Genomic DNA, 15,954 nt, shown 5'->3' with positions numbered 1-15,954 from the left:
ATTTGAAGGTTCGAGTTGATTTGGATTAAGATTCAAGTATAATCTCTATGTTCATTAAATAAAATGATTCGATGGAACTATAATCTCTCCACAAAGTAGTTTTATTTGGATATATGTAAAAAATTTATATGCCAAAGAACTTTCAGTACATGTACCTCATGTGTTTTTCTCTTGCTTCTGATGTATTATTTTGTTTTTGATCTAATGTAATTGCTTTTATGGTACCTGTAACGAAACAAACACAAAAAAAAAAATCAAATTATGGTGACTTAGAAGAGGTGAAGAAGACTGCATCTTTACTCTATGTTTTTTTAAAATCTCCTTTCGTGCTTATGTCTTCATATATCCTGTAAGAGTGTAATCTATATTTTATCCAAAAATTAACTGAGAAACATCTTTTTTATTATCATACTCAACTTGCGAGATCATCCATAATTGGTTTCTCGCCTAATCATGTAAAAAATGAAGATAAAAATTGGTCTTCCAGTAAATCTACTTCTACTATTCTTGTCATTAATATAACAAAACATGGAAAATATATGTACAAATATCTTAAATACGCCTGTAATTTAAATTTTCCTTGTCATATTCTCACTGAAAAGAAAAAGGCCACTATACAACCAAAATAAGTGAAACAAACAATTATAAGACTCCAGAATATGCTGAGATCGTAGAGTAAAACAACTTAACATAAAATATACATATTTAGAAAATCAACTTATAAAATTGTTAAAAACAATGACGTTGGTTAAAGCTATTATTAATGAGAAAGAAGAATGTAATTTACTTAGAAAATCTTAAGTCACTTCATATTTTTGTCTCCCTCATTCATCAAAGTATGAGTATAATCCTGTCTTATGTAAGTCGTGCAATTTTTAATTTTTGATTAATCTCAGTTCACAATCACTACAAAATGAAAAAATAAAAAATAAAACAAAGAGAAATGGTAACAAATGATGAAGTTGTTGGAAGGAAGAGTACCTGTGTCTTTAACATCACAACTTTGTAAGGAATGAAAATTCATCCGTATCAAAAATAGTTTGACAAAGGAAGTTATTGCTTTGCTGAGATAATAGCATTAGTAGCAGTTGCTGGAGGACATTTGTATCAGTTACCTAAATTATAGGAGACACTCCATCTTTAGTTTGAATTGCTTATTCTATTTTGAACCGTGCATTTTACTAAATTTTTTTAATCTTTTTGTGTTTTCTCTTTTTCTTCATTTTGGTCTATTTTTTTTTAAAGGAATTTTGTGGTGATGACACTTGTCATTCTCACATTCTTTTGCTTCTCCTATTATATATAGATAGATTTTAGAGTCATGGAATACTATTAGAATTTCTGAAGACGTTCAAGATGTTATGCTTCACTGTCATGTCCAGTTTATATATACATGCATACAGAGAAGAGAACATGTTGGCTAACTATTTAGCTAATCATGCATTTGAGGTTCCTGGTGTTGTGCATTTTTAGTCATTTGATGAACTTTCTTTGCAAGGTGGCAAGATTTTAAATCTGGACTAGAGTAAAATACCAAATTTAAGGATCAAAACGAGAAACATATCACATTCACATAGATGAAGAAGCAGCGAATTATTTGTCTCCTTTTAGTTATGTTGCCCAGCTTTGATGTCCTTGAAGATCATCATATTGTGATGGAGATTAAGATGTTATTGCCCTAGTTATGCATATGGCCCTATGCACGTCTGGAGTTGAAAATTAAAATGCAACCTAGCTCAGGTGGAACTCATCCAGATTTGATAGCTTATATTCAGTTATGCATCCTTAGGGTTGCAAAATGCAAAGAACGCGTCTTGTTTTGCGCCACCCATATCTTGTTTTTTTTTTCCTGTTTTTCCCTCATGTATGATTCAAGAAAAAGAGACTTTTTATTGTTTTACAAGGAAATAAAGAGATTAGGGTGGAAAATTATTAATATTAATAGAATAAGGTGCAAAAAAAACTCTTAGTTTCTTACTCATTGATGACCTGACAATATCAAACATATCCCTCACATTTTCTTCTCTATTAAACATAAGGTTCATGTCAAATCAAAGAAATAAACGTAGAAAATTATCAAAACCACAAGTATCCTAAGTAAACTTTGATACTCCATGGCCTTTTGGGAATGAACTAAGGACTTTAGTGCAGACTTCTTGGCCTCAGATTTTCTACGAGCTTTTCTTTCCGAACACTTTCTCCTTTGTACCTCTCTTTCAGCCTTTCTTTGAGCTTCTTTCGCCTCTTCCTTTGATGCCATTCTTAATGCTTTCTCCTTCTCAACACAGGCCAATGCCTCTTCCTTTTCTCGTCTCGCTTCTTTAAGTTTCTTCACATCTTCCTTCCTCAAATTTTCAAGTTCCTTTAACTATATACAATAAAAAGAGAAGTTACAGCACATATAAACGCATAAGAATACAAAATGATATCATGGCTGTATAACTCTGGAAGGCTACTTTACCATAAACGGATATACAAATAATGAATATGATGTTGAAAACTAGCAATACTTAGACAAGAGGCAACAATATTAGGTAAAAGCATGTATATATGGATTTAAAACTAAAAATGTATGACTATGATACAAACATAAGAAAATGTGTACACTAACGCGCAACTACGGTACAAATGACTAATAATAAGAAAAAGAGATTTGATTCACGGGCCGAGTCAAAAGTATTATTTTGCCATTTGCAAAAAAAAATAAAAAAAATTATTATGTGCCTCACAAAATTAGTGTCAGTTGTGTGAGACACATAATAATTTTTTTTCAATCCCTAGGGATAGGTGTTAGTCTTAGCCCATTCAATTAGGATTACTTCATATAATATCTGCAACTAATGCATCTGAGTCTCTTTTTGTGCTTGGGATTTATTGCATTATGATATAGACCAAACAAACAGATTTGATAAGGCCTAAACCATTCTCCTTCCCAAGCCATATTCAAATTTCGACGCAAATAGGTTCTCTTCTATACATAAAGAGTAATGGAGATTTTAGTTCTTATCCAATAAAAAAAATATCATTATCCTCTAAGCCATACTTCCCATTCCTTTCCAATCTATCAGGATTAATTTATTTTTTTAAAAAAGTAAATCAATTCATTACCTTTTGTTTCTCTCGTAGTGCTTCTTTGCAGGCTGCATGGTACATTTCCATAGTTTGAATTGTTTGAAACTCTAGTCTTCTCATCTTTTCTTCCATTTCTTTCTGAAAAATTTAACATGTCAAATATTAATATTCCTCAAGCAAAACAAATAATATTAATTTAAATTGTTTGTAACTGTAGTTTTCTCATCTTTTCTTCCACTAACAATTTTTATGATACTACGTATGGACCAACTTGCACGGACCACAATTAGTCCAACAAATAGCTTGCTACACCCCTGAGGTTGGAGCAGGTTTGCTTAGAATGAGTGCTGTAATGCCCACCAATTGGACTTCTTCTTATATGAACCAAAGGACAAGGATGCCAGTTGGAATTTTCAACCCCTACACCTCAAAATTTTATTGAACAAATAAACACTTTAAGAGTGGGCAGAGGAGCTATATTATTTACTATGTCTCATAGGATTTTGTTTAAGGAGAGCTAGTCAAGTAAAGTAAATACTCCACCACAACTTAGGGAGCAGGTAATACTAGTTTTTCTATATTAATCATGTAAATGAGATTTCATTACTCGAAAAGGCCAAAATCGAACGTATACAAGGGGAGCCAAAAAGTAAAGAACTTGCAAAAAGATATAATTCTCTACAAAAGACACTCAATTATCTATACAATCATAAACTACATGGGTGCACTAAAAGTAAACAAGGAATTAGAGACTACTGGTCAACGGACCAAAACTCATTTCTACTCCCTGTGGATGCTCTCCTATTTCTCCCTCTCTAAATAATTAGCCACATCAAAGCTAGAGGGGCAATATTCAAAGCCCTATGATTTCTCCTTCTTCTTCCACTTTTCCAGCTAAATCACAAGTCCTTTACAGATCTTGGTATCAGCCATGACATACTAAACCATCTAAAAATATCCCACCACAGTCTCATGGAAAGACTACAATGTAGAAAAGATGATCTACATCATCAGCCACCTCCTTGCATAATAACATCGGTTGATGTAAAGAACCTTTCGTTTTCTAAGATTTTCCTCTACCAAGATCATCCCTCTAGCTACTAATCAGGTGAAAAGACACACCTTCCTTGGCATCTTAAGTATCCAAATCGATTTAAATGGAAAGGCATCCTCAATCCTCACCAAAAGCTTGTCATATAGGAATTAACAGAAAAAGCATTGTTGCTCCCCAAGATTCATCTCAAAATATCGAGTCTATTGACTGGCTCACATTTCTTATGAAGTAAAGCTAGAAATCATTGAAACTCAATGACCTCCTTATACTGACCCTCCTGAACCTCAAATCCCAAAATGTCTCCTCCCCTTATGTCCCCCTAATATGTTGGACTAAACTCCATTATGCAAGATACCCTGTAAATGCTTGGGAGTTCATGTTTTACCAAGTTGTCCCCACACCACTTGCGTCCCTAAAGCTAACTCTTCTCTTGTCACCAATACCGAATGAGATGTTTCGATTAAAACTTATCCATCCCTTCATGATATTCCTCATCTCTACACTGTAAAGACATATTAATATTATTAGTTCTCTAGCTCTTTTATTAATATTATTAGTTCTCTAGCTCCTTTCATTGACCTCATATTTATCTATTGTCATCTTTCTCCAGAAGGATTGGACCTCCACCCCATATCTCCAACAATGCTTTGTAAAAGACCCTCAAATCTTTAACTGCCAAACCTTTTTCATTTTTATGGGATGTCACAATCTCCTATCGGAACAAGTGAAACTTCCTTGCCCCATTCGACGAATCCCATAAAACATTTCCCTGAAGCCTTTTCAATTTTCCCGTAAAACTGGTAGGGACATGAAATAAGGACATACAATAAGTGGGAATGCTTGATAAAGTGCTCTCTATAAGCACTTTCTTTCCACATTTGTCAAATATCTTTTCTGTTAACTCACCAGCCTCTTCTCGACCCTCTAAAGATTAGGATTCCAAGTACTAAGATCCTTATTCGAAGCCACCAATGGTAATCCAAGATATGTAGTAGAGAGAGCTCCTACTTGGAAATGCAAAACATGAGCGAGCAAATCAAATGTTATCCACCTCACCAACGGGTATAATCTCACATTTTCTGAGATTACAGGGTCAACACCACCTGAAACCAAGTTAACGCTTGGCCCAGATATTTCAACTGGATCACAACTACATCGTGTGAAACCAAGATATCATTTGAAAATGAAAGATGAGAGACCAAAATGGTGCCAACACTTTCAACCATAGCATTGAATCCCTTTATATGTCCTCGCATAACAACTCTATCAATTATCCTACTCAAAGATTCCATCAAATGAAGAGCATAGGTGATAAAGGAGCCCCTTGGCTCAATTCCCTCGAACTGCCAAAGAAAGTACACGAGTTACTATTAACCAGGACTGAGTATATCACTGAAGATATACAAAAGCTGGCCCACTTTCTCCATTTCTCCCAAAACTCATCGCCACCGTAATGAAATCAAGAAACTTTCAGTTCACGTGGTCATAAGCCTTTTCAAGATCTAAATTGTGCAACACACCTAGCGTATCTTGCTTTATTTTTTAACCTACCACTTTATTTGCCACCAAAGTTGCATCTAAGATTTGTCTACCTTTCCCAAAAACATTTTGTGATCTTAATACAGTCTCCTTCAGAATATTCTTAAGTCTATTGGAAAACACCTTAGATATAATCTTATAGATGCTCCCCAGTAGATTAATAGGTCTTTAATCCTCGATGCTCGTAGTGTCTTCTCATTTAGGAATGATGACAATGAAGCATGCATTTAACCTCTTCTTGAATTCACCTCTTTCCTGAAACTCATCAATAGATTGCATGAAACTACTCTTCACCCTACTCAATAGTGCTTTACAAAAGCCAAAGTAAAACTGTCAAGGCCTAAAGCATTGTCACCCGCATAATATTTCGCTGTCTCTCCCACCTTCTCCTTCTCAATTGCCCACTCTAGCCACTAACTTTTTTTGTTATACCCCGTAACTTAAAACTAAGGTTGGACGTGTATCGTTAGAGTTTTAGTAGAAAATTTGAAGGTTTGGAAGTTACGTGAAAATAATCGACAGGCCTACTTCGGGCACCCGTAACTCCTTGACTAGTTGAGAACTTGGAAAAGGTTCCTTAATAAAAGTTGTAGTACATGGAAATAACTTTCCATCCATATAAAGACCAGACTGAACGGAGATCGGAGAAAGAAGTTATGAGTGTCACAAAAACGCTGAGAGTGGCAGGCCACTAGCGTTGGCCACGCGACGCGCAAAGGGTGAGTGTGTGTTGTCCACGCGTCGTGAGCCCAGAGCGGGTCAACCTGATATCTGACCAAAGTCTGAGTTAGGCCCGGCATTGGGCGTGTGACGCGGGCCCAACACACATAGGTCGGATTTTCGGGTCAGATTTCGGGTTTTCGCGTTTTAACTTATATTTAAGCTTGGGTTCATTCCCTAACACCCCTATTCACAAAAAATCATCCTAAGGCAAGAAAGAACAAGTCCCAAGCCTCAAGATCTCCAAGGTAAGCTCTGTGATGATTCTAGGTTGATATAAAGTCTCTAATCCCTTTCTAACTTGAGTAAACCCTTCTAGTCAATAGAGTTGTAATTGGAACATCATTATTGAGCGAAGAAACCCTAGAACTCAAATTCAAGAGGATTGAACTTCAAAATGGTAATGCTTCTACTCCCTAATCATTTATAGTTGTGAATTGATGAGTTCTTGGGAGAATAGTAAATGGGTTTGATAAAGAGAATCATATAAACTATGCTAGGGTTTTAGATTGTTGACTTGCGATTGTCGTAATCATATGGGTGATGAAAAATGGTGTTAGTTATATCTATTTGGGATTGTATAATCACCTAGAAGTAGTAGAATGGGAATTGGGTAAAGAAATAACTATTAATTAGGGTTATGCAGCTATACGCCCATAAGGTGTTTGATAAAATGCCTAAGTGACTAAAACATGAGCATTAGGGCTGATATTGGTTCCTCTTATATATATATATATATATTATCGTTGAAGGTGGTGACGAATATTGTGATATGCTTAGAAGGCCAGAGTCAATGTATGTGAGGCTAACTCTCTACGTTGGGAATTGTCACGCCCCGAACCTGGGCCTGGACGTAACACGGCACCCGATGTCTGACTGCATGTGACCGAGCGAACCAACTGGCTGGCTGAATCAACATGTGATACCAAAACATAACTAATTTATAAAATAAAACTAACACATGCTGATTAACTAAAAGTCTCACTGAAATATCATAATGCGGAAATACTTAGACAATCTGAACATATCTGAAAGTAGCCAACATGGCTAAACCAAACAACTGAACGACTGCCAACAAGGCTAACATAATAAATATCTGACTGTCTGAACTGTGTCTATGAAGCCTCTAAGAGTACTGAATAATAGAGTTGTCTATAAACTGAAATAACTGGATAGCTGACAACGCCCCGAAGGAATTTGGGGCTCACCAGTAGCTGATACGTGCACTCCTAAATAGCTGAGTCGTCAACCTGTATATCGTTGCCTGCATCGCGAGATGCAGGCCCCCAAGCAATAAAAAGAGACATCAGCACATTTGAATTGTACTGGTATGTAAAGCAGCTGAAGCAACAAAATACTGACACTGAAACTGAAACTGATAATTGTAACTGTAATAGCAAGGAAGTAGAGATATGAATACTCCCTGCTCTGTATCTGAATCATCTGTATTATCTGTGTTTGTATATGTAGGGCCTTGGCCCAATTATAAATGCACGCTATGGCCTCGGCCTAGTAGTGCGCCAGTTAATGGCCTCGGCTATGTATACGTATACACAAGACTGTGTTGTGCCCTGCCCTCGGGCAAAATCACATATGTATAATTATGGTTAATTAATAAGGACTGAGACCATAACAACAATGAACAATGCTGAACTGAAATAGACATGCTGGACTGAATTGAAAACACTGACTGTTTCTGAGCATACTGAATTTCTAGACTGAGACTCATGTGGTAACAATACATAAGTCTATAAAGATTACGTGCTGAGTTCATGATATTCAAATTGATAACCATGAACGAATTCTGTAACTGCAACCCTAGAAGATAACAGTTCTACAACATATCATAAAACTAGGGCTAAACTGTATTCTGAGTCAAATTACTGACAAGTATGAAGAATGAGGCGTAGGGAGAATCATGAACATTCCCTAACGTAGATAGTTAGCCTCACATCCCTTAATTCCAGCCTTTGAGCGTAATACAATGTTCTTCAACCCTTTCAACTTTGATCTATATCAATACAAGTCAAAGGAATTCTATATTAGCAATAATATTCATGCTTTGGTCATCTAAGCATTTTATCAAACACTTAGTGGGCATTAAGCTCCACAATCTCCATTAATGGTGATTTCTTCACCCAATTCTCATTCTATTACTTCTAGGTGATTCTACAATCTTAATTAGGTGTAATTAACATCATTCCCCATCACCCATATCATTATAACAATCTCAAGTCAACAATTCAAAACCCAACTATAGTTCGTGTAATTCTCTTTACTAAACCCATTTACTATTCTCCCAAGAACTCATCAATTCACTATTATGAATGATTAGAGTGTAGAAGCATTACCTTTTTGACGTCCAATCCTCTTGAATACGAGGTCTAGGGTTTTCACGCCCAACAATAATGTCCCACTCACAAATCTATTGATTAGAAGGGTTTACTCAAGTTAGAAAGAGATTAGGGACTTGAATTCAACCTATAATCATGATAACACTTACCTTGTATGGTTCTTGAGGCTTGGGACTTGTTCTTATTAACTTTAGGGTAATTTTTCGTGAATGGGGTGCTGGGGAAATAAACCCCAAACCTTAGATATAACTAAAAACGCGTAACCCGAAATTTTGACCCGAATCTGACCCGATTCGCGATGGGTCCGCGATGACCATCGCGCAATGTTCTGCAGCTCAATACTCAGACTTACGCGATCGGCCCGCAATGCGGAACCATCGCACGCGCCTCCACGCACCTGAAAGAGCGATGGGTGTCAGTTCTTCACAGTGTTCGGTAAAATGGACATACTTTCTTGTACAGAGCTCTGTTTGGGCTCCACAATATACCGTTGGAAATCTATTTCAAAGGGCTACAACTTTCATGTTTTATGTTTCCTCAAATGCCCAACGGATGTTCACCAAATTTGACTGGACGACAGACGTATCAAAAATTTAGCCGATTCTATCGAATTTTAAGTGCCTAGCTATTAGCCATATTGAGACGATCATATAGCCTTGCTCCGATCTCTGATTGGCTTGGTCCTTTTATCGTTAGAAATGTATTTCTACATACTACAACTTTTATTAAGGGTACTTTCCCAAATTCCCAACTAATCAAGGAGTTATCACTGCCCGAAGTAGGTCTATCAACCATTTTCGCAAAACGTTCAAATCTTCAGTTTTTACACTAAAACTCTAATGATATGAGTCTAAACTTAGTTCCAAGATACGGGGTGTTACATTATCTTCCCCTTAGGATCATTCGTCCTCGAATGATGGATTCTGCTAAAGAGTGACTGCCGAGACATGTGCACACTAACTGACATGAGCACATGAAAACTGGACTGAAAAGGGTCTGAACTGAATTATCTGTTGAACTGGACAACTACTAAGCTGACTGTCTAGCAGGATGAATACTGATAATGTAGAAACTGTAGAAGGAACGATCTGAGAGGGGAAGGTACAATACCTTCACCGGTTTCTGCTGATTCTTCAAAGAGATAGGGATATCTGGACTTCATGTCTTCTTCTGTTTCCCATCTAGCCTTTTCATCTTTTTGACTTCGCCACAAAACCTTTACTAGGGCTACCTCCTCAGTCCTTAACTTGCGACATGGCGATCAAGGATTTTTACTGGTACTTCTTCATAAGTCAAATTATTATTGACTGTTATGCTATCAGTCGGGACAACCAATGACGGGTCTCCCACACACTTTCTCAACATGGACACATGAAACACTAGATGCACAATAACCAAGTCATGTGGAAACTCAAGCTCATAAGCCAATTGACTAACCTTTCATTGGATTATGTATGGTCCAATATGGCGGGACTATGCTTCCCCTTCTTACCAAATCTCATGCCACTCTTCCTAGGTGAGAGCTTAAGAAATACCCCAGTCACTAACTTCAAACTCTAGATCTCTCTGTCTCACATGTGTGTAAAACTTCTGGCAATTCTGAGCCGTTTTCAAACGCTTCTAAATCAACTTGACCTTCTCTATAGCCTAATAGACCAAATCTGGTCCTAACAACTCTGCTTCCCTAATTTTAAGCTAACCAATCGGTGATCTGCACCTTCGCTCAAAAAGGGTTTTAAACGGTGTCATCCCAATACTAGCATGGTAATTGTTTTTGTAAGTAAACTCAATAAGAGGCAGGTGGTCACCCCAATTACCATTGAAATCAAGGACACATGGTTACTGAACTGAATGAATACATGATTACTGAATTGCTCAGATACTGAACTGAATGTCTACTGAACTAACTGAATACAAAGTTGACTGAATACTGGATTGACTGAATACAGAACTAGCACACTAACTGAATACTGGACTGGCATGAATACATGAGTACTGGACTGACATCTGAGTACTAAGCTGACATGAATATTATAACATGATATCTGAATAGCGTATCTGTCTGATCATCGTCTGCGATTGAAAAGTTGTGCTGAGGTTAACCCTCGCACCCAATCCTTTTGAAATGATCTCTAGAAGTTTGCTGTTAACTGGGCCCCACAATCTGAAATGATCAGCGCTAGGGTCCCATACAATCTGGAAATTTCATTAATTTATGACTTGGCATAATCTTCTGTTCAATCTGAGGTCTTAACTGGCAAGAAGTGCGCTGACTTCGTAAGTCTGTCCATAATCACCCAAATCAGGTCGTGCCTTCTAACTGAATGAGGTAGACCTAGAACGGTGAGCTTCTGACATAATTAGCTCTCTGAGTCCATCTACATCTAGAACGCATAATTTGCCTCGATATCTCAAGGTACCATTATCTCCCTCTTGTTCAAAAGCTAAGGCTTTCTGTTCGTGAATCCCCTCTTTCATCTGCAACAAGTAGGAATCACCAAACTGCTTCTCTCTAACTTCAATGACTAAGCAGGAATGCCATGTTCTGGGCAATAACTCCACCCACTTCGGAGTTTGAAAGTCAAGTTCCTAGCTTAGATAAGCGGTGAAGTTCTTTCACATAGTTCTCTTGTCTGCCTAAATCATGAGCTGTACTTCCCATACTTGATTTTTTTTTTTTTGAGATACTTCCTAAAATGCTCATAGTACTGTTGTGCGCTAAGTCTTTGACTAGCACCTTAAAGATTAGAGTCTCGTGCAATGGCACCACCCTTGTAACACATAACTGGGCATGATCTTATAGCTTTTCTGTGATCGCCTAATCGATAATAATTGAACTTGACACGATTCGTTCGATGATCATTCTACTCATTTCGGGTTTCCTCTAAGTTGGGGCGTATTCTTTATGAAGACTATCTTATTATGTCAACCTAACTGAACTGAGGTTCTTTATATCTCGTACTAACCCTTCGAGTCTTCAATGACCAAGGCTAACGTCTTATACTTACAAATTCTTCTCTTTTGATGGGATCCAATTAACATTCCTTATCTTCTGTAATTCCTTTATACTCTACAACACTGCCGACTTTTTTTTTTCGACTCACATCTGAGCAATTTTTTCATGGGGAAAAATTAAATTTACTTATATGAACGGGTTGCTACTGTATTCATAACTCGCATACTCCATCTTAACGACTTAACTCTGCTCACACTGTAAATCTTAGGACAACCCCTTTTTGACAACTCTTAAAGGTTATTTTTCTGTAGTTTGCTTTCTTACGGCTTAGCTGATTTCTTCTTCCACTATTCACTCTACTCCGAGCTTAACTTAAGCCCTTTGTTTCTAACACACATTCGGATGTATCCGAACAGTCACCCACTTAAGATGTTCATCTGAATAAGGAAATCAAATCATACTTTTAACAGTTCTGTTGAAATTCCTAAAGCATTGTATCTACTCAAAACTTACTTACTATTTTTCTGTTAATCACCCGCTAGGTTCATATTTTCTTATTCTGCTCTGAATAACCTAAGTTGTTTCTAACTCTTCCTCATCATCTGACGCTATTTTATGGTTGTATACTATCTTTTCTGAACTATGCATCACACTTAACAAACTTTCATCTATCTTATACGAAAGATTGGAACAACCAAACCCAAACTTTCTATACACTTCAAAATCGTATCAGACTATACACATCTGGGATAAACACTTACTCACATAGCTTAAGCAGAACTGTCACATCTTCTTATCTCATAATAATAATTACTTCTTATAGTAACCTACAACCATCGTACTCTCTAACTCTGATCTGACTAACTTAAACAGACTAAAATCATTCCCGAAAATTTAATATCGTCTGCTCATGGTTATTATTTCATACATATCTCTTTTCTTAACAGGCATAGTTCGTACGAAAATTTTATCTGTGGCGATAACTGGGGATGCCTCGTTATCCTGACGACCTGCTGAAGCTTCCAAGCAGTCTTCACTGAAAACTGAAATACCGGGCTTAGCTGTATTACAACCTGACTGGGCTTAAGAATTAAGAGAAGCCATTGAAACACATATTAAGGCCCCAAACGATACACCCCTTGGTGTCCCTATAACACTTGTTGCACATAAGATTTGAAAACTTCGGTGGCTCACACTGGTATGTCACCGAGAGGCTGGTGCTCATAAATGTTGTTTCTAGCTGAACTGACCTTTTTGATCATATCTACACCTCGAGACTAGTGTACTAGCTGCAGATGGAGTGGGTCCTGATGGCTTCCGGTAGAAGACTGTCTGCCCCCACCTTCTTGAGATCCTCCACGATTTACGTTTCCTGCAGACTTAGCTCCTTTTCTAATTTCTCTGATATCCTCTCCCTGTTGTATCCCATTCTCCTTTCTCAAGAACATCATTATTATTCAACTTCCCATTCAATATACAACACCCTTTCTCGGGCAACTTACACTTTATTCACCTTTCAATAACACCTCAAGTCTCATTTGTTACCAGCAAGTACTTCACAATTGTACCCCTATGGATAATCAACCTCAATTGGGCCTTGAATTACCTGTTTGTCGCCTGCTCATTCGAAACGTACGTAATTTGCTAAAAAGAGAAGTTACTTATTGCTCTAAGCTTCATGGCACGATCTAGAGTAGAAAGATATGAGACAAATCCTGAATGTCTTGGTGGTCAACTGTTTATATGTGTGGGGCCCTTACATATATAAAAGAGACCCCACTGGACACGGCTTCATAGACTCCCTAAGACACTTGAACCTAGGGCTCTGATACCAAGCTTTGTCACGCCCCGAACCTGGGCCTGGACGTAACACGGCACCCGGTGCCTGACTGCATGTGACCGAGCGAACCAACTGGCTGGCTGAATCAACATGTGATACCAAAACATAACTAATTTATAAAATAAACTAACACATGATGATTAACTAAAAGTCTCACTGAAATATCATAATGCGGAAATACTTAGACAATCTGAACATATCTGAAAGTAGCCAACATGGGTAAACCAAACAACTGAACGACTGCCAACAAGGCTAACATAATAAATATCTGACTGTCTGAACTGTGTCTATGAAGCCTCTAAGAGTACTGAATAATAGAGTTGTCTATAAACTGAAATAACTGGATAGCTGACAACGCCCCGAAGGAATTTGGGGCTCACCAGTAGCTGATACGTGCACTCCTAAATAGCTGAGTCGTCAACCTGTATATCGTTGTCTGCATCGCGAGATGCAGGCCCCCAAGCAATAAAAAGGGACGTCAGCACATTTGAATCGTTCTGGTATGTAAAGCAACTGAAGCAATAAAATACTGAAACTGAAACTGAAACTGATAACTGTAACTGTAATAGCAAGGAAGTAGAGATATGAATACTCCCTGCTCTGTATCTGAATCATCTGTATTATCTGTGTTTGTATATGTGGGGCCTTGGCCCAATTATAAATGCACGCTATGGCCTCGGCCTAGTAGTGCGCCAGTCAATGGCCTTGGCCATGTATACGTATACACAAGACTGTGCTGTGCCCTCGGGCAAAATCACATATGTATAATTATGGTTAATTAATAAGGACTGATACCATAACAACAATGAACAATGCTGAACTGAAATAGACATGCTGGACTAAATTGTAAACACTGACTGTTTCTGAGCATACTGAATTTCTAGACTGAGACTCATGTGGTAACAATACATAAGTCTATAAAGATTACATGCTGAGTTCATGATATTCAAATTGATAACCATGAACGAATTCTGTAACTGCAACCCTAGAAGATAACAGTTCTACAACATATCATAAAACTAGGGCTAAACTGTATTCTGAGTCAAATTACTGACAAGTATGAAGAATGAGGCGTAGGGAGAATCATGAACATTCCCTAACGTAGATAGTTAGCCGCACATACCTTAATTCCAGCCTTTGAGCGTAATACAATGTTCGTCAACCCTTTCAACTTTGATCTATATCAATACAAGTCAAAGGAATTCTATATTAGCAATAATATTCATGCTTTGGTCATCTAAGCATTTTATCAAACACTTAGTGGGCATTAAGCTCCACAATCTCCATTAATGGTGATTTCTTCACCCAATTCCCATTCTATTACTTCTAGGTGATTCTACAATCTTAATTAGGTGTAATTAACATCATTCCCCATCACCCATATCATTATAACAATCTCAAGTCAACAATCCAAATCCCAACTATAGTTCGTGTAATTCTCTTTACTAAACCCATTTACTATTCTCCCAAGAACTCATCAATTCACTATTATGAATGATTAGAGTGTAGAATCATTACCTTTTTGACGTCCAATCCTCTTGAATGCGAGGTCTAGGGTTTCCACGCCCAACAATAATGTCCCACTCACAAATCTATTGATTAGAAGGGTTTACTCAAGTTAGAAAGAGATTAGGGACTTGAATTCAACCTATAATCATGATAACACTTACCTTGTATCTTTCTTGAGGCTTGGGACTTGTTCTTATTAACTTTAGGGTAATTTTTCGTGAATGGGGTGCTGGGGAAATAAACCCCAAACCTTAGATATAACTAAAAACGCGTAACCCGAAATGTTGACCCGAATCTGACCCGATTCACGATGGGTCCGCGTTGCGGGACCATTGCACAATGTTCTGCAGCTCAATACTCAGACTTGCGCGATCAGCCCGCGAAGCGGAACCATCGCACGCGCCTCCACGCACCTGAAAGAGCGATGGGTGTCAGTTCTTCACAGTGTTCGGTAACATGGACATAACTTCTTGTACAGAGCTCTGTTTGGGCTCCACAATATACCGTTGGAAAGCTATTTCAAAGGGCTACAACTGTCATGTTTTATGTTTCCTCAAATTCCCAACGGAGTTGCACCAAATTTGACTGGAAGACAGACGTATCGAAAATTTAGCCGATTCTATCGAATTTTAAATGCCTAGCTATTAGCCATATTGAGACGATCATATAGCCTTGCTCCGATCTCTGATTGGCTTGGTCCTTATATCGTTAGAAAGGTATTTCTACATACTACAACTTTTATTAAGGGTACTTTCCCAAATTCCCAACTAATCAAGGAGTTATCACTGCCCGAAGTAGGTCTATCAACCATTTTCGCAAAACGTTCAAATCTTCAGTTTTTACACTAAAACTCTAATGATATGAGTCTAAACTTAGTTCCAAGATACGGGGCGTTACAAGAATGCTTATG

At 37.6% G+C, this 15,954-nt stretch overlaps 1 protein-coding gene across 1 annotated transcript in view; it reads right to left on the bottom strand.

Annotated features, from left to right (window-relative positions):
• Nucleotides 1-2,041: 2,041 nt before the first annotated feature.
• LOC132637676 (U-box domain-containing protein 52-like) overlaps nucleotides 2,042-15,954 on the bottom strand; it is a 31,613-nt gene continuing 17,700 nt past the window's right edge. The window contains exons 4-8 of the mRNA XM_060354730.1: nucleotides 5,898-5,960; nucleotides 5,678-5,774; nucleotides 5,230-5,469; nucleotides 3,109-3,210; nucleotides 2,042-2,368 (exon numbers count right to left, since the gene is read on the bottom strand). Coding sequence (XP_060210713.1) covers nucleotides 2,042-2,368; nucleotides 3,109-3,210; nucleotides 5,230-5,469; nucleotides 5,678-5,774; nucleotides 5,898-5,960 — 829 coding nt within the window. The remainder of the gene's footprint in view (nucleotides 2,369-3,108; nucleotides 3,211-5,229; nucleotides 5,470-5,677; nucleotides 5,775-5,897; nucleotides 5,961-15,954) is intronic.

This window comes from Lycium barbarum, chromosome 4, assembly GCF_019175385.1.
Source record: "Lycium barbarum isolate Lr01 chromosome 4, ASM1917538v2, whole genome shotgun sequence".
NCBI classification, from domain to species: Eukaryota; Viridiplantae; Streptophyta; class Magnoliopsida; order Solanales; family Solanaceae; genus Lycium; species Lycium barbarum.
The sequence above is the reverse complement of the archived record's forward strand: the minus strand, read 5'-3'. Positions and strand labels throughout refer to the sequence as shown.